The 23,872-nt window shown below is 41.0% G+C and overlaps 2 protein-coding genes across 2 annotated transcripts in view; one reads left to right on the top strand and one right to left on the bottom strand.

The window, feature by feature from the left end:
- The window catches only part of pou6f2 (POU class 6 homeobox 2), a gene marked incomplete at both ends in the record, with an annotated part of 71,299 nt that extends 67,929 nt beyond the window's left edge, over window positions 1-3,370 (bottom strand). The window contains one exon of the mRNA XM_083669666.1: window positions 3,199-3,370. Within this exon, the coding sequence (XP_083525792.1) occupies window positions 3,199-3,370 (172 nt within the window). The remainder of the gene's footprint in view (window positions 1-3,198) is intronic.
- Window positions 3,371-10,234: 6,864 nt separating this feature from the next.
- Window positions 10,235-23,803, top strand: vps41 (VPS41 subunit of HOPS complex). The gene is made up of 29 exons (XM_083665038.1): window positions 10,235-10,444; window positions 11,029-11,067; window positions 13,155-13,262; window positions 14,832-14,909; window positions 15,361-15,435; window positions 16,437-16,499; window positions 16,734-16,799; window positions 18,304-18,423; window positions 18,547-18,693; window positions 18,851-18,917; window positions 19,010-19,107; window positions 19,191-19,320; window positions 19,443-19,558; window positions 19,648-19,704; window positions 19,896-19,957; window positions 20,079-20,160; window positions 20,446-20,538; window positions 20,672-20,799; window positions 20,971-21,115; window positions 21,389-21,430; window positions 21,532-21,582; window positions 21,698-21,835; window positions 21,984-22,038; window positions 22,131-22,271; window positions 22,382-22,518; window positions 22,785-22,884; window positions 22,993-23,037; window positions 23,160-23,239; window positions 23,491-23,803. The coding sequence occupies exons 1-29, from the start codon at window positions 10,424-10,426 to the stop codon at window positions 23,569-23,571; spliced, it is 2,565 nt and encodes an 854-aa protein (XP_083521164.1). The 5' UTR covers window positions 10,235-10,423; the 3' UTR covers window positions 23,572-23,803.
- Window positions 23,804-23,872: the final 69 nt, after the last annotated feature.

The following is a 23,872-nucleotide window of genomic DNA, read 5'->3' as shown; positions in this document are numbered from 1 at the left end:
CCATGTCTTTGGACTCTGTTGTGTGCAAACACGTAGGCCTCTGAGAGCAGTGCTACTTTTGAGCACCAAAGCTCTCTGAATTCACTTTAGGTCAGTGGCATATAAGACAATGAATCATAAGTCACTGTCACCAGCAATGGATAATGTCACAGACGTTATTAGTACTAACAAGTGCAAATGGCTTCACTTGCTTGCTCATTAGAATTCATCCAAAAAGATAAACAAGTCCCGATTATACAATGATGATAATTATGTTTTTGGCAGATGTATCACACAATAATCACCAATAAGTAGTTCAGATAAGATCCCATTTGTTTTTGCATTTTCATAACTCTTCTACAATACTAAAGCCTGCTGTAATGTCAAACTCTTAGCAGCATAGTACATCTCAGTAGGAGGTTTGACACACCTGCTTGATGCACCCCCTTCTCTTAACTGACACAAATGGGGGGAGAAAGTCACAACAATGGCAAAGAGAACTTGACACGAGAGGAAAACTAGGGTGAAAACATAATGGATTGTTTTGCTGTCAGCAGTTCAGTAGACAAGGAGTAACGGTATGGCAGCTTTTGCACTAATTCAAAATTGTACAGTAACCTGTATGTCTATACTGTACAGTATGGTCAGTTTGATATCATATGTTATATTTATGTAGAATATGTGCTCCAGGAGCACTTTGTTACCACATAAAGACCCAATGGCACAACAGGAGAGATACATTATGCAAGGGCTTGTACCTGCAAAACCACATAAAAACCCACATCATACCTCACATAGAGGCAAAACAGAATCATCTACAAGGCCATATGGTGACCACAGTCACTCAAAATCACAAACTATTATCTTCATAGTCGCTATGCACTGCTTTGGTTTACTGTTCTCAAAGGAGGTCATATAGGCAGCTGTTGAAGTTGAGCTTATGAAACAATGTTCTGGTGTTTATTATGTTAGAACACTAACATCATTATTGTGTTTGATAATAATAATACTGTTAATTAAGAAATGTTATTCAAGATATCAATATAATGAATTAGTCTTGTTTATTGATGACCACAGGAATATCAGTGTGATGGTGCATTACATATCTAAATATGAGCACCCAGATTGCTGCCTTTTTTTATTAGGCCTAGAACAATTAGGAAATCATAAAACAAACATAACAAATAGCCGATATAATCTTAAAGTTACCTCTCTAAAAAACCTTTACCTTTCTGCACAAGCATACTTTAACTGATGGCATTTATTTTTTTTTATTTTTTTATTTTTTTATTACTACATATGTTGTCTAAAAGAAACATTATATCAGTAAGACGACATTGCACAAAAGTATACTTCAAACCATCAAAACAACGGGGCAGGTATAATTTCTATCAATTAATCTAATCAAAACATATTCAAATTGCAAAGCCTGAGAGAAACACACACACAAAAAAAGTCTTGTATGGTGCCTTCATGAAAAGCATAAATCAAAAGCATATATCCATATTTACTCTTCACAATATTTTAAAACATATATTTTAGCAACCCTATTTATAATTAATAATTTTCAGTAATATATGTGAACATGTTTAGAATAGGCTGGTAAGTACCACACAGCATATGTGATGTGAGTGAGTTATTGAATTTATTATTACGTTTATTATTATTGTACTGACTTTGTACTTTCAGATTATTTCATGCCAGCATTAATAAATTGCCAATTCTTCAATTAAAAAGGAATATGTCAAAATCCAAACAAACAGGTTAAAATCATTGAGGTTCTGTATAACCTTTATTTAGAGACTAAGTAAAACATTTATCATAGTCCATATCAGGCATAATGACCTTTATATTTTCATTACACTGAAAAAATATTATAATCTCATTGAACCTACAGTATTGATTCATCAACTATGGCCTATGATTAAATTAGACTACATGAATGAGTGAATTATCTCATAAAAGCATATTTATTCTCTTTGTCAAAACTGAAATTGAGCCTGAACACAACTTAATGGATAGAGAGAGATGGATAAGGACTCAAATGTGGTGAGGTAAATAGACTCAACTTGTCCTGTAATTTACTCTAATCAAAATCATTTGTGATGATTAGATCAATTATTATGTCTATTATATTGTAATTATGGAATGTGCATGGATATTTCCAGAACAACAGTTACCATAACTACATTTCTAAATTGTCAATGACATAATTTTGTGATTTATGCTTAATATGGATAGATATCATACATTATACACATGGTTTATAATTACATTATAATATATAAAATACATATGAATTACATATGAAAAACCCACTAAGAATTTGAAAATAATACATTATGAAGACAATTATTGCCAATACCTTATGAGACATAATGATATTTCTGTCACAAACTAAAAGCCAGGATACCTCAACTCTCATTCATTTCAAAGCTTTAGATGGGAATCATTAAATCACCACATCTATACAACTATAAAACATTATTAGACATAGACAGAGCTTAGTTCTAGATTCTGTCACAACTTTGTCACGCATCTCATATATGATGTTGTCTTAACTAGACCACACACACAACCTGTGTCTTAAATAAACCACACACACAACCCCAACAAAACTCAAGCCTCCAAAATCTAAGACAGCATGGATGCTTCCTTTCTAAATAAATTCAGAAAAGTGTCACACCAATCCAATCTATGTAAACCAAACTAACACTAATTCGTAAACCTGTACGCGTAAAGGCACATTTCAAGATGCAATTACCTGAACAACTCCAGTGTGACATTTGGCACCTGACTGTGATGTTCACACAACATTTACTTGAACATATCACAAAGAGACTTCTAAACATGCATGGGAAAATCAATTAATCAATTAATAAAAAACATCTAAATATCACAGTGTCTATAGGTTTACATAATTAGTTGACATTTGGACAACCAGAAAAAATCATGAAGACAAAACACCCTGTCACCTGAAAGCTTGATTAAAGTACTTCTTCAACATTACAGTAGCATACTCAAACTCTATGACAACCCTATTACTTTATATCCTCCTCCTCTTCACTGCACTTCAACTTAGTTTGGTCTATGACACTGCTCTAGCACCTGCTCCTACACCTGTTCTCATTAACCCTACTCTCAGCACACAGGACTAACCATGTCATAGCCAGCAATACAGTTTCAACAATGGAGACAGAGATGTGTCTATAGACTCACCATAGAGCTTGTTGGGAGTGTCCTCTCTGTCCGTGGCCTCAGAGGACAGGAGCAGGGGCTCGTCGTTGAGCTCGCTGTCTGGGGTGGTTGCTCTGTCCTCCGCCCGGAGTTCCGCCACGCTCATCTGGCTGCGCAGGGAGAGCAGCGGCTTGCTCAGCTGCCCTGTAATCATGAGATCCTGGAGGGAGCTGCTGGGAGCCCAGGTGGGTGATAGAGAAACAACGTAGTTAGATGTGCCTCCTTTCTCGCCGTCTCACTTTCTCTCGCTGGCTTGTTTCTCACTGTCTAACCCCCCTTCACTCTCTCCCTCTACTCTGCCCCTGTTTCTCCCCTCTATCGCTCACTCATCACTCTCCTTCCCCCCCTCTCTCCCTCCTCCTCCTCCTCCTCTCTCTCTCTCTCTCCAGCTCTCTCTCTTTATCTGAGACTGGTGCTGCTCCCTCTGATACAGTATTACTGGCTGCAGCCTGGTGAAGAGCTGTTACGGATCGCATGGCTTTGCCATTATACCCTTTGGCGTTAAAGGTGCTCCGCACCTCTCCAAGGGCTCATTAATACACACATAACACGCCTGTCACAATGAATCATTACAGAGACACACAGGACTGCAATGCCTAGAAATTAAAATCTGCATCTTGTAATGTAAAAGGGACAATTAAAAATCTACATAAATAATTCTCATTAAGTGTGAAACATAAATGATATACTACAAGCAAGAAGTCAAATGGTAACAATATGCATTGAAGTCAGAGGCAACAGCAGCTAATGAGAAAGGCCTGTATCAATCATGACCAGGAATAGTTGAAGACACATTATTGATACTCCCAAAACAGCTGAATTTTATATTTTGTATGTCCCTCAAAACTAAAACTAGCATAAGATGGACTATATTTTCATGACAGTCACTTGGCATATGAAGTAATGTGTAATGCAAAGTAATGAAGTCATTCTGCACCCATTATCTATATGCAACTACATAGAAGTACCACCAGAAGTGCACCAAATGACACAACCAAGAAAATACACAAAAGACACAAAACTGCATACTTACCAAAATGAAGCTCCAGAATATAACTAAAAAAAATAGGTTCAAAAAAGGATCTTCTGAATGTCCAAAAATCTGAGCAAAACGAATTAGAACATGCCCGCCACTGAACAAAAACCAGCTAGTGCATGCTTGCTGCAAAACCAGAGACAGTCCCCTCGACCTTGATGCATCTGAATAGCCACTGTGGGTTCAAGCCTGAGGTTGCCTCCCAAGACAAGCACTGGAGATGTCACCTCCACTCTCTCTCTCTTTCTCTCCCTCCCACTCTCTCTCCTGTGTCCCCTCTCTCTCTGGTGTCTTCCTCAGTGGAGAGCTTCTCAGACCGTGTTCCCCCTCCCTCCTCCTCTGAGACTCACAGAGAACAGCAGGAGCAGAGGAGGGTAAAACTCTGTGTCCCTCTCACCCTTCCTTATTTATGGAGAAGAAGAAGAAGAAGATGACTCCTGTCTAAATGGGTCAGTTGAGTGGAGAACAGATGACCAGTGTGAATGGCGAGAGGGAGAAGAAAAGGGGGGTCAGTCTTACTCCTACGGTCGTCCACTCCACCACCCCCACTCCTGCCAACCACGGTGGTCGATGAGTTCCTGCCGAGAGGGGCTTTTTTAATGCGCTCATCTGGGGGAATCGGCCCTATTTGATATGACACATGATAATCTATGAAAATGTTAATCAATAGAAATAGTTTAAGCTGTCACCGAAAGGCAAGGCGGGCTGGTCAATACTCATATCCCTGGTAACAATGTTGCTTGTCATCAGGGCTTCATTTGTGGAGCACTTAAATATGGGACTACTCTGCGCATCAATGCACCTCTCTGGCCAGCGAGGTAAACACATTTTCTCCTCTGTCTGAGCCTGGGCCTCACTCTGCATGCATTTAGGGCTCACCCCCCCCCCCCCCCCCCCTACATCCCCCATCTCCCACCCCCCATCTCCCACCTCCTCTCCTTTGAGGCGCTTGATAGGTCCACTGGAGGGCAAAATTAATACCTAATTGAATCTTGCAGTCATCAAAATAATCAATAGTTTTTTATTATTTATTCTTCACAGTCTGTTGACTGTTTGAAAGCTCAGAGGGACAGCGGAGAGAGCACGGGCAGCTCTGAAATTCCCCTCGTTTCACAATGTAATTTTCACTGGGGCATGAGAGTTGGTAAGACATATAATAAAACAAAAAAAATGAGAGCTGTGCCTTTTGCTGGAACGTGGGAAAAAGAAAGGAAAAAAGGGAATCTTTTCCCCCACCTACGATGAAAAATAGAATAAATAAGAAGCAACTGACACTTTAGAGAAGGGGCAGGGTCCTCCTCTCTGTCCATTCCTCCATCTCTTTTCTTTTTCCCCTTTTCTCCTTATTTCATCATATGAGGAGTGTGGCGGCACCTCTAATACTGGCATTGCTCTTCCTGACAGACTCTAAACTAGTGCTGAGAATGAGACCACAGCTCTAATCTTCCTCTGGCCTCTGAGGCTGGAGAACTGGCCGCATCTCTGCCTCTTTCTGCCTCCTTCCTCCAAAGCTGTTAATTACCTGATTTAAAATGGAGTGTTAGATGCAGTTCTTTAGCCAGATTGGGAATGTTTGGGAAATTGGGAGTTTGTGTGTGTGTGTGTGTGTGTGTGTGTGTGTGCGTGTGTGTGTGTGTGTGTGTGTGTGTGTGTGTGTGTCTGTGTGTGTGTCTGTGTGTGTGTCTGTGTCTGTGTGAGTGAGGGGGGGGGGGGGTGGTCATGGGTGGTGTGGGGTGATTGTGGGGAAGAGGGCTTGCCTTACTCCCCCTGGCCACAGTGCAGGAACAGGGAAAAGCACTCGACTCTCACCCCTCCTACTCCTCCCTACCCCCAGCGGCCTTGGAGTTGGTGGTCAGCACAGAACCCTCAGCGCTCATCAGATATCCATGCTAATAGCTAATGGTCTTACAGGCACTGTCCCATGAGTCCCCCAGGGCAAGGGGCTTCTACCTTGGACCACTGAGCTCTGCTCTGCTCACACTCAAGGCTTCTCAGGACACTGAAAGAGAATTATGATCATAATCAATTATAATACACCAGAAATAATAATAACAATAATAATAATGTTATTTTACATAAATGTTAATTAGTGATAATAAAAACATTTGTTGAGAGTTTTCAAAATACAGTGTTTGTTGTTTGTTTTCTGCCTGTTCCTTCAGAATGGCCATTTTCAAGTTATTACATTGAAGTATTTGACAGACATAAACATACACTGATTCAATGACAATGATCTTGTTTCATTACAAAGCCAATGTCACTTTTCATGGATGTTTTTAAGAAGAAAACATATTTTCAGCTGAATGAAAGATGAAAGATGTTTAAATTTAGATCCAAATTAATTTCCCGAGGTCAGAGGTGAACAGAGGTGATCCTTCTGTCAAGGAGGTTGTTGGTACACTTACTGTATTTGATGGTTTGTACTGTAGGTCTGAGTAGAATCTGTACTGAGGTCTGAGTAGAATCTGCAGAAAAAAATTCAGTGATAAGTTGACTTGAGAGAATTAAATTACAACAATCAAATGTTTATCAGTAAATATAAAACAAATGTCTATTATGTTTCATATAAATGAGTGATGTCACTAACACATATAGTATAAGGATAATGTTCCCTTTTTAAGTTCCCTTAACCCAAGAGATAGATGCCCCAGTACCTCTATTCTCAAGTACAGTATGAGAGATGATGATTTGTCTCCCCCTTAGGGTAAGGAAACACACTGTACACCCTGTCCACAATGTGACACACAGTCCTGTTCTGAGACTGATGCAACAATAGTGTCCAGCTAATTTATTTGTATTTGAAATACTTTGTACTGAAACCATGCAAGAGGTATTTATCTAATACCTGTAAATATGAATGTATACAGGTAGGCTGTCAAAGTATACAGAGTATACTTCTTAATTGGCTGTGATTTCATATTTTTATTAATACTTATGTCACGTGTTGCTGTAGAACATTTTCAATTTGCATATATTCCTATTGTTTAATTATGATATTGTCAGTTGTTGTTTAAAAACATTTTTTTCAAAGGAACCCTGTATTATTTGAGGCATAACAGCTACCTTGCAATGATATTAAATCATCGATGTGCCTGAAAGAAGAACAACTCTTTCCAGAGCCACAAGTTACTGTCCTACAGGACACAGAAATAAACCAGTCTTTCATATTTCCCATTAATATGATGCACATTTACGATTCTACTACCTCCACTAAAACCAAAATGCTCCCCAATGAGCAGACATGGGGTTAGGGGAGGCTGAGGACTATCAAAGCAGTGCATTAAAAAGAGCTCTTTGAAGCTTGTAAACCAAGAGACCCAGCAGGTTCACAACAAATAAAACCCCCTGATTGGTTAGTAGTGCATTTTTTTGTACATCGATCGGTCGAGCTGACATTCTGAAGCATCAAAGCCTTCGGTGTGTTAATCTGACTCCTCCTACAAGGGCAAGAGACGTGTTGTTTTTGTTTTTTTTGCTGTGAAAAATGAATGCAACAAGGTTTTACCTTGAGGAGACTCAGATGTATTGTACTGTATATGACTGGTCATTTAGGGATGCACCTTCATAAGCATTATAAGCGACTGAACATAGATCTATGATGCCTGGATCTGACAGAAATGTGACTCTGTAAGTGAGCACTTTACCGTTATCTTCTTTTCATTAAACCTAAAGGAGCAGGGCGTAAGTTTGTTTGACTTAATCAGCCACCTTTGGCCACTGCGGTGCATTTCAGTTCGAAGTTCCAAACGACAACATCCTGCCCAATAATAATATAACTTACAGTGTTGCACATTAGCTGTTGTGTTTCTGCATGTGTGCACGATTCAGCCACCAGAGACAGAAAGATGACATTTGTGAGTCCACTCCCCTAAAACACCCCTGGCTGTAACAACATGTTTGTTTGCAAACCGAGTGTCGGGTAGGACACTCCATTTTAGAAAGCACTTTTTCCGGACTAAAACAGTATTAGCAAATGAAATATTTCTCATTCAAGGGATCTTATTCCCTGATCGCTATACCGATTAAACATAGTCATTACAACATTAGGAAGCTTTTAGAAAGCTGAAATGTTACAACTGGACCTTTAATGGTTTGATTATCCAAACAAATATGCGCGTAATGCAACTATATAAGGAGATGAGAGGGAGAGGGAGAGAGAGAGAGAGAGACAGAGACAGAGACAGAGACAGAGACAGAGACAGAGAGAGATCAGAACACCCGGCCATCATCTCACTCGACCACATCACTGACATTACAGCAGAATGACACACCCACTCAGGCACACAGCACCATGGAGGTTTCTCCTCAAAGTCAACTTCCCCCAGCATTACCTCCAGGGACCTGCCTGCCTACACCTTATACACATTCACATGAAAGGTGTGAAAATCTGATTTCCCAAAAAGGATTGGTAATTCTCTATGAGGGAAGAGGCTGCGATCGATAAATCATTGCTAAGTAGATTGTAAAGAAAAAATTATTCCCCGCTGGTGTCAGTGCATTAGGATTCTCCTGAGGATGGATAAGGGGAGGTGGGGGTGGGACTCAATCTCAATAAAGCACAGACAAATCATGCCTTCAGCACTCATCTGGAGCAGAGCCACATGACGGCTCTGGCAGAGGAAGCCTTAAATATAATGCTACTTTGACAGACAGGAGAATGACCACCAATGTTTTCCAATGTATTCCTCCACTGGTGACCAACAGCATTCGTGTCTGATGCAACATGATTACTTTTAGGGCCGAAGGCAACTAGGGAAGGAGAGTCAGTAGTCTTCAGTGACCTATTTGTAAAAAGAAAAGGGCCAAATATGAGCCTATTATAGCCTGCAACAATTTAGCACAACATGTACTGTACACACAGGAACAGCAGTCTTAGATGCCAATACGCTTGTCCGTCCGTCAATATATGGACCACCCAGCTGATGCACCTCTTTAAATGTATCAGTTCATTGGGTTTTGTTGTCACAAGGGAGTGTCAGTCATTAACTGTCTAATATAAACTAATTGCAGAAGGGGGCAGTGGGTCAGATCCACTGTTGCTTGATCATAATTACAGGGGAGGTAATACCCAGAATGTCAACTGGGGTAGGCTGTTGTTGCTCAGACATCAATTAATGGTCTGATCCCAGCCATGTCACCATTAAAAAGACATTTCTCAGAACACACCACTTCTGTTGAAACACATTACCTTAGTCATATTTGTAACTGTTAAGCAGCCATAGTAACCTTCACTATGCCCATATACTGTATTTCACTATGTGCCACACTACTGTGTAACATTTAATATAATTTATCAACAGTATCACTAGTGGTGTGATAAAGGTGCAAATCCTTGCCTCATTGGTGAAAGAACGGGAATTAGTGCTAGATCTAGGTAGTCTATATAAAAATGGAAAGATGGTCACAATAAAAGCGCCCTCTGAAACATGCAGGGCCAAAGCGTGTGTTCACAGCACACCAGCATGGGGTATCGATTCGGCTGGAATCGCTTACATTTTCAGAGAAATGTGTTGATTGTTTCCTAGTAGGTCTTCTTTCTGTTGATTTGGAGGGGTGTGGTGGTAGGACCGGAGAGGACCGGGTAGGACAGAGAGGTGAGCGAGGCAGCCCTCTCTTAACTGAATTGGAGTTGAGAGGGTTCCACTGTCCTGGGTCACAAAAACAGGTGTAGCCTACTTTTCCCCACTGACCTGGCAAGGAAGACGCGTCTTTGCTGGTAGTTCTTGATTTATGCTTTCTTATAGCTAAATGTTTGTCTCTCTATGTTATAACCACAATTTCTCAAAAAAGATATAAATACATTAGTATCACCATGATCATATTATTATTATTCGTATTCGTATTCGTATTCGTATTCGTATTCTTATTCTTATTCTTATTCTTATTATTGTTATTGTTATTATTAGAAATTGCCGCTCTTACACTTGACAAGAGAACTCCAAGACCCATAATGCCGTACGCTTCTTGTTTCTATCATGTGATTCTACTTATGACTGGGGCAGAATTCTGTCAACAAGGAGCGACTTACAGCGAATTTACAGATATCTATTGCTAAATTAGCGAATATTTGCACCGTGATCCTATGCGCAGGACTTAACATGTACATGTGTGCTATCTGCACACTTGTAAATATTGCGTAGATTTGCTTATTCCAGTCTGAAGACCATCATCATGGCGGAAGTGGAAGATCAGGTAAGCATCCCTGTCACTGGCCACTGCAATGTTTTGCAATCAAGGAACCGTTTTGTTTCATTCATTAGCTGTAATTTGTAATGGCTTCTACATTTTGAGTGCATGGACGAGGGAATTATTGGCAAGCTGGAAACACCATCAAACCACAGATATAAAACAGTAGCCCTACTTACTACCAAAACAAACAGACTCAATTGTGCATAATAATGCAAAGATGGTGGTTCTTAATAATTCTCAAAGATGGTGGTTCATAATAATGCAAAGATGGTGGTTCTTTCAAAGACAAGAGGATGCAGGATGGGCATCAGTGAGATAACATTTAGGCTACAGTCAAGCCCTAAATTAATGATATCTGATCAGGCATACAGACTGTGAAATAATTCGATGCAGTTTATCAGATGCAGACATGAATAATGCACATCCACCTAATTCTATAAATAGACTGCATACCACTGGCACTGCTACTGATACGCTGCACGTCTGCAACATACAGTATGTCAAACCCAAGTGGAATCTATCTGCTTCATATCCCCTCTGTTATATGGTGCATCCCAATTCATAAACGTATGTATTGCTTCATTTAGGGCAGGAAACCGAGTGAAGAATCCACAGATGACTCTGAGGTAAGCCACCGTGTTGTGTACAGAAATGTATGTGTCATAACAATGTATGTATGACCATAGGAAAAGAGGAGCATTTGATTGACACTTAGGCTAGGGTAGTAAGTAACTCTACAATGGTTATAAGGCCTAGTTGTTCTGTTATCTCAGAATGTCTGAGTTCCACCTGCAGGATTGAAACATACAGCATTGTTCTACAGCAAAGAAAAGTTGAAATGCCTCCTTGCAGGATCATACTCTCCTGTCTTGGCAATTATTCCATGATACTTTATGCCGGGAGATATTTTTGCTGTCTCTTATTTATGAAAAAACAGTGTATGCAAGAACATTTTTACTAAAGATTCTGCCATATTTCCTTATGTAATTTGTGTTCATTGTTTTTGAAAGTTGTGATGTTATTAAATGGTCTGCATCAACAGCAACAGTCTGGCCATACCAGAGTTGCATCTGTGCTGTTAAGTAGGCTATACTTGCATCATAGTATTCTAGATACATTTGTAGCATCCAACTCCAGCATGTTTCTGTACTGTGCATCTGAGCATCACTTAATAAAACACAGCTTGTCAGACTGGTAGGGAGAGGAGCTCTTTAAATGAAACAGAGAATGTAATGTCAGGAATAGGCTGCACTGAAGAATTCCACCCCTACTCCCTAAAGAAAAACAATTCAGAGAGAAAAAAAATAAAAAAAAACCTCCCTTAAATGAAAAGTCTCCCTGCCCCCTATCTCCTGTCCACAAACAGAATCCTCTCTGCTTTAGCACACAAACACTCACTAGCAAACAAGCACCTGGGACTGCATGATTGTATGTTCTCTCTGAATGGCTACAAGCCGCTGTTTTTTAGTTATTGTGGTGTAGCTTGCCCATTCGGTAAGCGCCTTCTGCCCTGACTGGACTGTCAGCAGACAGACTGGATAAAGGCAGTGTGGTTAGATGTGCTGAAGGCTTTGCCAGAGATTATTGGACACATATAGGAAACAAGCTACATACTGTAGTCCTGCTGTTCCCCTGACTCATGCTCTGTGCATTTCCACATTTGGTCCCAGGTTTTTATTGGCTGTTGGGATTTTATATTCCTGTGTGAGCTCGTATTTAGTTCTCTGATTAATAAAAAATATTAATGGGAGGAAAAACTGGTTTTGAAGAAAGACCATTTGTACTTTTGTGCCAGGTGATTGTTCCAAAGTAGGATTTTTGATTGAATCTGGCCCAAGTAACCATGTGAAAATGTACATTGGGGGCAAAAAGTATTACTCAGCCAGTCTTATCCCACCTGTAGATGGGCAAAACCCAATTTCCCCTGCTTATTAGAGCTGCCAGATACAAGCCTCATAAACAAAACCAAAGGCAACAACACTAACAAAAGTCTTGAAAAGAGTGCCTAGCCTCACTATGAGGCTAGAGTTTGTTTTTGTTATTTGGTATGGCTTTGCAAACCATGACAAATGCCCACGCATCAGAAATTTCACAACTGGAATAAACAGGAAATAGACATGGCGGTGTTGAGTGGGGAAGGATTGTTTTTGAAAATGACATTCTCCCCTCACTGCTGCCTCCCCTACCTCCACCCCAGGTGCTCATAATGGCAGACTATGTTGTTGTGTTGATGCACCCTATAGGCGGCCACCGACTATGCAGCATTGGTTATAAACTGGATTATGAGGAATATTGAGGCTGTGACCGCAAAATATACACAGGAGAATATAGCAACACTAGATGGAGTCAGTGGTTGGATCCCTGGGCGGTTTGCACCAGTAATCAATTTAGGTTTCCTGGGCTGTGTGTGGAGCCAGTAGAGAGGAAGGATGATCTTGTTAAAGATGGAGGGTGGACTGGCTATGGACATTGATTTGTGTATCTAGAAACATTTACCTCCCTGATGATAAAGAATTGGAATTTAGGATGGAATACCCCTTTACACTGTGTGTGTGTGTGTGTGTGTGTGTGTGTGTGTGTGTGTGTGTGTGTGTGTGTGTGTGTGTGTGTGTGTGTGTGTGTGTGTGTGTGTGTGTGGTGAGCCCACCATGCTTCACTGTAGTACACATGCCAGTATAAGGATGAGGTTAATTGAATCATTCTTTTGAACCAGGAAGAGGACAGTGAGGAGGAGCCCAAGCTGAAGTACGAGCGACTGGCCAATGGGGTGACTGAGATTCTCCAAAAGGATGCTGCCAGCTGTATGACTGTCCATGACAAGGTATGTAGGTCAAAACTAATCAGGGTTGTTCAAACTACACTCGATTTAAAATTCCATTGTTTATATACATGTTTGAGATGTCACTTTGCATATTGTTCAATATGGATAGGCAAGCCATTCCTTTCTCACCCTCCTCATCCCTCTCTGGGAGGTACACATCAGCAGCCACCCGCCATTGTCTTTTCCTATTTTTTTTATTCCCTCTGTTCTATCTTTTCACCCCTATTTTCTCCTTTTTGAATGTTGATATTTTTCAGCGGGCCACTCTGAGCTGGATGGCTAATCGTCATGGCACCATGTGCACTCATGCACGCCTGAACAGAGGCAGAGTCATACCTGGTTATGTCTCCGCACCTGATGTTTTATTAACCACTATTGATTTTCATTTATTTATTTTCACTTTGAGGATTTTTCTCCCTTTTTTATCTCATAAAAAAAGCACCCTTGCCAGTGTGAGAGACATTGCTGTGTTGAAATTCTAAATGTGATCTGACTCTCTTTCTTTCTGATATTTCTTTGGTTGTGTACCTCCTGCCAGCTACCTGTACTGTCACACACACAACCAACCCTGCCAGCCCCCCAGCACTGTTCAAAACACCCCGTATTGCTTGAATGTTGCCTCATATTTTAAGTGCCTGAATCGGAATTTCATTTGAACAATTCCATTCTGATAAATCCTTTTAAAAGTCGCTCCGCCTCGCAAGGTTGACCCCTTTATTTATTTATTTTTGGTTATTTTATTTGGGGAGATTGCAGGGGCTCTGTCTGACATGCTCAGCTGTGCCTGTAAATATAAGCATTTCATTATAGACTGCAGTGAAGCATGGTGGGCTCGCCACACACACACACACACACACACACACACACACACACACATACACACACGCGGGTCTGGGGAGGGGTGGGGGCATTAGGGGGAGGGGCTGGAGACAGGCCTAGGTGGAAGAACGCACACTTAATCTAATGCCAAAAACCTCCCAGTTTTTATAATCTATTGTCCCAGCGGACCTGCACATACACACTCATACACTCACTCATACAATCTATCTCTCTCTCTCTCTCTCTCACACACACTCACACTCACACTCACACTCACACACACACACACACACACACACACACACACACACACACACACACACACACACACACACACACACACACACAAAATGTGTGTAGAAGCATAGAACATAAGAACCAGTTGCTGCTCAGTAGAAATAATGGCTTTATGCTGAGCAGGGGAGATGGTTGGGTTGCTGGCAGCATGAGGAGAAGTCAGATGTACAGTGCATTTATTATGTTTAAGCGTTTTAATTTGAGAGAAAAAATACCATTTCACACTGCCTGCTTTAATAAATAGGGTTTTCCCACCCCCTGTAATTTCACAGTTTTTGCCCCGGAGCCCACCCAATCCCCCCCACTCTGCCTGCCTGCCACCAGCTACGCTAGACGGAGTGCATTTTTAATCCTCTTGCCGCCACAGCTTTCCTCAGTGCAAAATTTCGCTAACTCTTGAATTGTTCGCAGGTGTCTTATGGATTAATAGATCTGAGGTTCTTTCCATTTCAGTTTCTTGCTCTGGGCACTCACTTTGGGAAGGTGTTCCTCCTGGACATCCAAGGAAATGTGACTCAGAAGTTTGAAATTGTAAGTCCTCGTTGCCCATACAGTATAATCACTGGTACTCTGAATCAGAACTTTCCCAGTCATCCGATGTCACCCATGAAAATGTAAAATTACACCCAAACTTATTGGAAAAGTCTGGTTTGGATTTGTGCAAACACATGGATACTAGCAAAAGAGTACTGAATGTATGGTTGTTTGTAAGAACTCCACTGCATACTATTTACATACCATGGTCAACATTTAAACTTAAATCACATTTGTACCTACCACTACAGTTAGCACTGACTCATCTAGTACATTTTCCCCTATCAATCACATTCTGCACGATTAAAATTGTGGCATTTTCATTTTTACAGTAGTTTTAGAACTCTTCTTCTAGCACACTTTCTATGTAGGTCAGCCACTAAGATATGTTCCTTGCTGAGATGTCCTAACTGTAGATGAGATGGATGCTATGTTCTTCTCTCCTCAGAGTCCAGTGAAGATCAATCAGATCAGTCTGGATGAGAGTGGAGAGCATGTGGGGATCTGCTCAGAGGACGGCAAGGTGAGATCTCTCTCTGTCTATCCTTGGTGACCATAGATTGATATCTGCACTAGTGGCAGAACAACAGTAGCTATAGTAGAATGTTCATAGTTCATTGGGAAATGTTGAGAACTCACACGTTAGATGTCATTGTATGAGTTTGCATGTTCAACATCACTTTAAATTGATCCCTTCTCCAATATTCAAAACCAGGAGCTATCTTTCTCATATCAGTTTTCCTCTCATAAATCTACACATTTCTACATTTTGAGATTTATAAAAAAATAAAATAATAATCATTCCCTTGATGGGAGGGGGGGAAAAGCTCACTCTCTCCTCCATCTGTCAGTCATGTGGTGTCTATGAATACCCTCTCGGTGCTCCCTACCGTGTTGTTATCTCTCTTCTCCTGATCATTATTACCATCCTCCATGGATTTCTCAGTCAAGATATGCTCTCTGATATCACCCCCTCTCTCGCACTCCAGCGCCAAAACAAGATCTTGTCGCACCGAAAGTGGCGCCGACAATTAAAATCAATGCCGCAGCAATTGTTCGTCCTCGACCAATTCAGTTTGCTGTTAATCCGTGTCGATCATACAGATAATCCCAAATCATCTATGCGAATCAAGTGAGAGAACTTGTGTAAAGGCTTCTGATGTTATTGCTTTTTGTGAAACTTTATTTCTGGGTTTATGACTCACAAACAAGTGAATTGTTATATAATTGTTGCATTAGAGATTGCTGTAGCCAACTGGGGGAAGTCGTAGAGCAAAAGATTAGGACCCTGGTATCAAAGCCCCAGAGGGTTCAAAGAATCAACCTGACCACTAATTGGTGACCCTGCGGATGGCTAGTGTTATCCAATCAAAGTCTTTTTGTCCAGCAGCATTGCCCCTGCATACACAGGTGTAACACTTCCAGACAGCTCCACACGCAGCAATTAGGACAGAAATAGAATGTTTACCATTCTACTGAACAACTTGTTCTTGTCTTTCTATAATCTCTTTCTCTCTTTCGCAGGTTCAGGTGTTTGGACTCTATACAAGAGAGGGTTTCCATGAGAATTTTGACTGTCCTGTCAAAGTAAGCAGGTTTCATATGCTTGTTTTAACGACCACATTTTTATTTCAAGATATGTTAGGTGGCAATCTATACAAGATGACATTGCAACTGCTGTCAATAGAAGCTTAGACTCAGTAGCTACTAAATACCATGGAAATAATAGACTTCATCACAAATTCAAAACAACTCTCTCACTACCTGCTACACACTAAATTGTAATGCACGCTAAACGTGTCCCCTTTCCATGTTCCCCAGGTGGTGGCGTTACACCCTCAGTTCAGCAGATCAAACTACAAACAATTTGTCACTGGAGGCAACAAGGTGACTTTGAAAAGTATTTTTTTCTATATGGATAGAAACCTTAATTCTTAGTTCACTCTGAGTTCACAGGTGTTCAACACCTTTTCATTCAGATAGTGTCCTGGTGCAACAGAATCATTTTTCTCACTAGTGCTTGGCTGAGGGCGGTGTAGTGTGCACAGGGCCTTTGTTGGTTGGTGTGAAAGGCTCTTACTTTCCTGTCTCTTTTTTGGAGTGCCCTCTGGGGAGAGCGGCCCATTTTCACAAAGTGCTGTTCACTCAACAGTGTTTGAAAGGCAATGCTTCACAAGCACAGCAAAATAGATGTCATTATCAGGAGGGTCCATAGTCTTAGGGGCGCACACTGTCTCTCTTCTCTTTACAAAGTCCTAAGATCAACATATATAGACTCAAAAAACATAATATCAGGCATAAAAGTTTATTTTTATTTCAAAAGTAACACCAGTTAATACAATTGATGCCTTTGACTAAATGTATTACTCACAACTCTTGTAACATCAATAGCAAACATATCTACTGTACAACTATTGCAGGAGTAAAAGTGTTTCCACCGCTACAATCACACAATTCACATTTCTCTCTTATGAAAACCCCCATTATTAGTGTTACTTTGCCATTTTCTTTCAATCGGTACTGATTTCTTTCCTTTCTGTGTGCTGAAGACCCCTCCATAAGGCGTCCATGATGAAAATCAATACGCCTCAACTGGAGCCACATCCTGTCAAAGGCAATTCAATTCTGTCTCTACAGTTCCAGTGTCACATCCTCTCTTTGTGGAGAGAACTGTTAACATTGGCAGATGGTTGAATTATACAGCTCCCCTCCTCACCAACTCACTTCGTCATAATAAATACAGGCTATTGTACATCAGTCTGTATGTCAGTGACATTGACACAGTCTTTCAAACCGTCTGAAAGACGTTTTATGTATATGCCTTCTCAAAAGTGAGGCGGCTGTATTTAGTGAATAAACATAATAGAGTGACTACAGGAGTCATATTTCTACAATGCATAGAATCGATGGCATTCCGTTGAAGTGATTTGATGGAATACGGCACAGCCTTCGTCCGCCAAACATCGAAAGAATTTTGGTCATCGACCGTTTGTTTGTCAAAAACATTTTCTATCTCTTTTTCCCCACAACTATCATGCCTTTTGATGTATTCATGTCACATACATATTGAGTGATTATCTGAGCCAGTGTGAAAGGTAAAGGTAATGTCTTCTCATTGGTGTTCAAGGACATTCCACATATCTGTTTGCTTGAAGTTTGAGATCAACCTCATTTTGTATAAGATTCCCTTTGAGGCTCACAAACATATTGTATAACAGGCCAGCCTTTTGTCTCTGTGCTCTACTGCCCTCTGGAGGTTGCACTTAAGAACTACAGCTTAGAGCTCAGAGTACATGGTCGCTTGTATTGATGTCCTAAAGAATGTGCTGATTTGGATATTTGTGCCACATATGAGGAATGACATTGATTGTTTTCCTGATTCTGTCCCAAGCTGCTTCTGTACGAAAGGAATTGGCTGAACCGCTGGAAGACTTCCACTCTGCACGAGGGTGAGGGCACCATCACTAACGTCCAGTGGAGGGCTAACCTCATCGCCTGGGCCAACAATGTGGTAAGGCTAACCGTCTAAATTGCAGAGCGAAACATGGGCCATGTTATAAACTTTGTGATTCTGTGTTTATTGATCGCTTAACTGTCAGAGTCATCATGCTCCGTTTACCTTGGTCTCTTTCAGGGGGTGAAAATCTATGACATCAGCACCAAGCAGAGGATTACCAATGTGCTAAGGGATAATGTTAGCCTGAGGCCTGATATGTACCCCTGCAGCCTCTGCTGGAAAGACAACTCCAATCTCATTGTCGGCTGGGGCTCCTCCATTAAGGTGTGCGTGTGCGTGTGCGTGTGCGTGTGTGCCTGCCTGCCTTCCTGCCTGTTTGCTTGTTTCTAATATACAGTAATAGTCTAAAAGTAACAGTATGGATACCTGGATTGGAATACTATGCTTGTCTAAGTGCAATTTATGTTATTGTTTTCCTCAGATATGTTCTGTGAAGGAGCGTGACCCCACAGACATCAGAGACCTACCCAGCCGCTATGTGGAAATTGGTGAGTGACTACAATATGAATGTAGCAAAACATTCTACTGTGAGAATTTGCCTCTGATGTGGCTTACTAACGTGGGCCTCTCTCTCTTGCAGTGTCTGCATTTGAAACAGAGTTCTTCATCAGTGGCCTAGCACCTCTGGCAGACCAGTTGGTCACCCTGTACTTCGTGAAGGAGAACTCTGATCACATGGTAATGTTTGTTTAGATTTACTATAGAGGGAATAGTATGACCACAGAGCCTTGGAACTTTATTGTTGATGTGTGTGTGTGTAGGAGGAGGAGTTCCGAGCACGTCCCCGTCTGGACATTATCCAGCCACTCCCAGAGAGCTGTGAGGAGATCTCATCTGACGCCCTGACTGTCCGTAACTTCCAGGACAATGAGTGTCGAGACTACAGACTAGGTGAGTCAGTCAAAAACTTCCCCAAGACACGCATAACTGTCATTTATGACTCTTATTACAGATTATATCATATGGTGAGAACAACTAACATATCCTTTATGTGGTGTACTCTTCATCAACAGAACACTCTGAGGGAGAATCCCTGTTCTACATCATCAGTCCTAAAGACATTGTGGTGGCCAAAGAGAGAGACCAAGACGACCACATTGACTGGCTGCTTGACAAGAAGAAGTATGAGGTATCTAATTAAGGCTTAAGCAGTCTTCACATGAGGGCTCTTATAATGCTTGTTCTAGATTTGTTGAAAAAACATTGTATCTTTCACAGGAGGCACTGATGGCTGCTGAGATCAGCTTCAAAAACATTAAACGCCACGAGGTCCAGGTAATGTAGTCTTTTTGGCAATAATGATGTGTACACAGCCTTTGAGGTGGGGAAAAAAAGACTGATGCAGAAATTGAATGAAAATTTGAAAAATTAAAAGAAAAAGAAAAAAAAAAGAATGTGGCTAAACTACTTAGAGTAAAATTTGCAATTCATCATTATAATTCCCTCATTTCGTGTTTCTTAATCAGAAAATCGGGATGGCCTACATCAATCACCTGGTGGAGAAGGGAGACTACGACACTGCTGCCCGGTACAAAGCCCTTTGGTTAAATTACAGAGTATTGAGTGTTTCTTCCTTACAACATTTTAAGCAGAACCAGGATGAGGCATGGTGAAGTGATTATCTCTCTCTCTCTTTTCTGCCATCCCAGGAAGTGTCAGAAGGTTCTGGGGAAAAACATGGAACTATGGGAGAATGAGGTGTACAGGTTTAAAACCATTGGCCAGTTGAAGGTGAGTCATACAGGCTGGATTTTTGTGCTTTGGAAATATTTCAAAAATATTTGCTCATGATAACTAGTTCAGACCTAGAAAATACACTTTGTCTGGCAGTATGACAGGGTGTATTAACATCTGTACACATCTGTTCTCATACCATACAAAGTGATGAGGTGGTAATAAATTAATTAGTGGCTCTGAAAGTTTTTGGGTGTATCAATATTCAGTCGTCTTTTGCTCTCCTCCATATCACTCCCTCTCATCTCTCTCCTTTTATCTACCCCCCCCCCCCCCCCCCAGGCCATCAGTCAGTACTTGCCTAGAGGGGACCTACGTCTCAGACCTGCCATCTATGAGATGATCTTACACGAGTTTCTTAAGACTGACTATGAGGTACAGTCTGTCTGTCTCTTATGGTCTGGTGGTTGTCACACGCTCACACTCTGACATCCACAAATCCTCCAGGAGTATCAAGTGTTACATATGATCTCATTTAGTTAGCGTCTATCTGCTTCCTTCTCCTCAGGGTTTTGCAACGTTAATCCGTGAGTGGCCAGGAGAACTCTACAATAACATGACCATCGTTCAGGCAGTCACTGACCACCTAAAGAAGGACCCCAAGAACAGCACTCTGCTGACTACTCTGGCTGAACTGTGAGTGACCATAGACTGGTTTAACCATTTTCTGATTTAATTGCTAATTGCTTTGACTTCAATATCTCTCAAGACAATGTTGAACCATTGAATGATTGAACCATTGATATCTGCCTAATAGATTGAAAGTCTTTCAATTCCCAATATGCTGTCTTTTGGATGTCCATGCAGGTACACGTATGACCAGCGTTATGACAGAGCCTTGGAGATCTACCTAAGACTGAGACACAAAGATGTCTACCAGCTCATCCACAAACACAACCTCTTCTCCTCCATAGAAGACAAGATAGTGCTCCTCATGGACTTTGATAAAGAGGTGGGTAGACAGCACATGCATAGTACTTATAAAGTTAACAAAGTAGAATGCATAGCAGAAATTTGTTAGAAGGAGTGATCTCTCTGTTGAATATCATCTTGCGCTTCTTCTTTTTCAAATGGTAGCTTTTGGATGTATTAAACCTCAGTCTTGAGCTGCCATGTTATTTTTCTACACACAGCTCTTATTTACTGACATTCAAGACCACAAAGGTCATGAGTCATTTTGTGTATTTCTGTCTGAAGAATATGCTCTCTTTATTCATGTTGACAGAAAGCTGTGGACATGCTCCTGGATAACGAAGACAAAATATCGGTATGTGTACTGTACCTAGCTACGCTTGATCATTCATAGAAAGTTTCAAATGAAAACACATTCATTTTGCTAACCATATTTCTTTCCTCTCTGTACTACAGACAGACAGAGTGGTGGAGGAACTCAGGGACAGGCCTGAGCTATTGCATGTGGTCAGTCTAGACAGCTACTCTTTTTTATATTAAGTAAATAATGAGTTTGTCTAAAATTGTAAGAATACTTAATGATGAACTATTTATTTTTTAACCATGTTCCTCCTTCCTTCAGTACCTACACAAACTGTTCAAGAGGGGCCATCACAAAGGTCAGAAGTACCATGAGATACAGATTGCGCTGTATGCTGAGTACGACCGACCCAACCTGCTGCCTTTCCTCAGAGACAGCACTCACTGTCCACTAGAGAAGGTGACACATTTAGCTTTCATATTATTTCATCAAAACAAGGCTGTCCGATGAAGCACCCAGCTTTAGAAAATAAAAACAATATAAACAATCACGCATCATTTAACTAGCCCAAAACTCAAGTTTCTTGTCACCTTCCCAACTTTTTCAGGCTCTGGAAGTTTGTCAGCAGAGGAACTTTGTGGAGGAGACCGTCTTCCTACTCAGTAAGTGTCGCTCATGTAGGCTATACTAAACCTCTAGCTAGTCAGGTAACAGCTCTTGGTCTCTTGAATCTGACCTGTCTCTTTCCTCATAGGCAGGATGGGGAACTGTAGACGGGCCCTGCAGATGATCATGGAGGAGCTGGAGGATGTGGACAAGGCCATAGAGTTCGCCAAAGAGCAGGATGATGCTGAGCTGTGGGAGGACCTCATCTCTTACTCCATTGATAAGCCTCGTAAGTCACCTGATTCTGCTCTCTCCCATTTGGCAGGTTTACTCAATATAACCAGGATATGTATTTCAGATTATCTGTCTTTGTCTGTCTTTTTCTCTCTCTTTCTCAAGCCTTTATCACTGGTCTCCTCAATAACATTGGAACACACGTGGATCCCATCCTGCTCATTCACCGCATAAAGGAGGGCATGGAGATTCCGAACCTTCGAGACTCACTGGTCAAGATCCTACAGGACTACAACCTACAGGTCAGAGTGTCATCTATCACATCAAACAGAACGTTTTAGAATATCACCATAACTAGTACTTCATCCTACGTTTGGAAATCCTAAGTGAAGACAATCTTGGAACGGTGAATAACATTATAGAATTACCCAACAGAGAAAGTGAAGCCCTTCACTGTATGCTGAATAGCGTAACAGGCAGGGCCACCTCAGCTCAGCTCTCTAAACCTCAGGTAGACGGTCCATCTTATAGCCTCTAATGTTTTTTTTTTTGTTTCCCTGTCTCTCAGATTCTGCTGAGGGAAGGCTGTAAGAAGATCCTAGTGGCTGACTCGCTCTCCCTGCTCCAGAAGATGTATAGGACTCAGATGAGAGGGGTTAGGGTAGATGGTGGGTACCAATGTTTTATGTGAAAGTCCAAAAATGACTTCTTTAAGCATTCATTTGAATGTTATTGATTTTGAATGTAATGCAATACTTTGTTTGTTCCGTTTTCAGAGGAGAACATATGTGAATCCTGTCATGCTACAATATTACCATCAGGTGGGCTTCCTATTTTATCTATTCAATGGCCTTGATGAGGCATCATTGTCTAGAACTTTGTGTTTATGTTTGTTTTGATTGACGGACTCCTGCATTTACAGTATGCTTTTGCTTTATTTTAGACATGGCGCAGCCCTTCAGTGTGGTGGTATTTCACTGCAGACACATGTTCCACAAAGAGTGTTTACCCCCCCCAGGAACGGTAGGTACCCTCTCCTTCTCACTTCACCTTATAGCAGTTGCAGTGCTATTTATGATATACCACCATCTGCATCTGCTCTTAGGTTAGGTCAACTAAATAAACCCTGCCACTAACACTTTATTTGACTCTTATCAAGCATAATGATTAACATGCCTGTAGAGTATAGACAATGGACTTTCCGATGAGTGGAGAGAATTTATTATCTCATGTTATGATGTACTATATCTCACAGCTTATGGCTTCTTTTGCAGATTCCTGGGGTCCAGTTTTGCAACATCTGCAGTGCGAAGCGGAGAGGGCCAGGAAGTGGGATCCTGGAAATGAAAAAGTAACAAGAAATGCCTGTCATGCCATCGCTTCACCTTACCTACTTTGATGAGTGGCATTTTCTCTGAGCTAATAGCCTTTTCCCTGTCACTATACAGTATGTCTTCTGTTGCAGCAAATGCGTAATATTTCCATTAAATACAATCTTTACACAGAAGGAATATATTAAAGGATGCTCTCGTTTTATCCATCATCGCTTGCCTTTCGATGCAGGGTTATAAATAAAATGCAAATTAAATCCCAACTATGTTTGTGTATGTGTGTTAAAATCGTCCACTCATATCTCTACCCTCTGTAACATTGTTA

This window comes from Argentina silus (genome assembly GCF_951799395.1).
Source record: "Argentina silus genome assembly, chromosome: 1".
NCBI lineage: Eukaryota > Metazoa > Chordata > Actinopteri > Argentiniformes > Argentinidae > Argentina > Argentina silus.
This window is presented reverse-complemented; position numbering and strand designations above follow the sequence as displayed.

What these genes read in the sequence shown, in the direction of transcription:
- vps41 (XM_083665038.1), top strand. Translation starts at nt 10,424, where the DNA reads ATGGCGGAAGTGGAAGATCAG. An exon ending in TCGCCTGGGCCAACAATGTG is followed by an intron (nt 18,424 to 18,546) that starts GTAAGGCTAACC and finishes GGTCTCTTTCAG; the next exon opens with GGGGTGAAAATCTATGACAT. An exon ending in TTGACAAGAAGAAGTATGAG is followed by an intron (nt 19,559 to 19,647) that starts GTATCTAATTAA and finishes TATCTTTCACAG; the next exon opens with GAGGCACTGATGGCTGCTGA.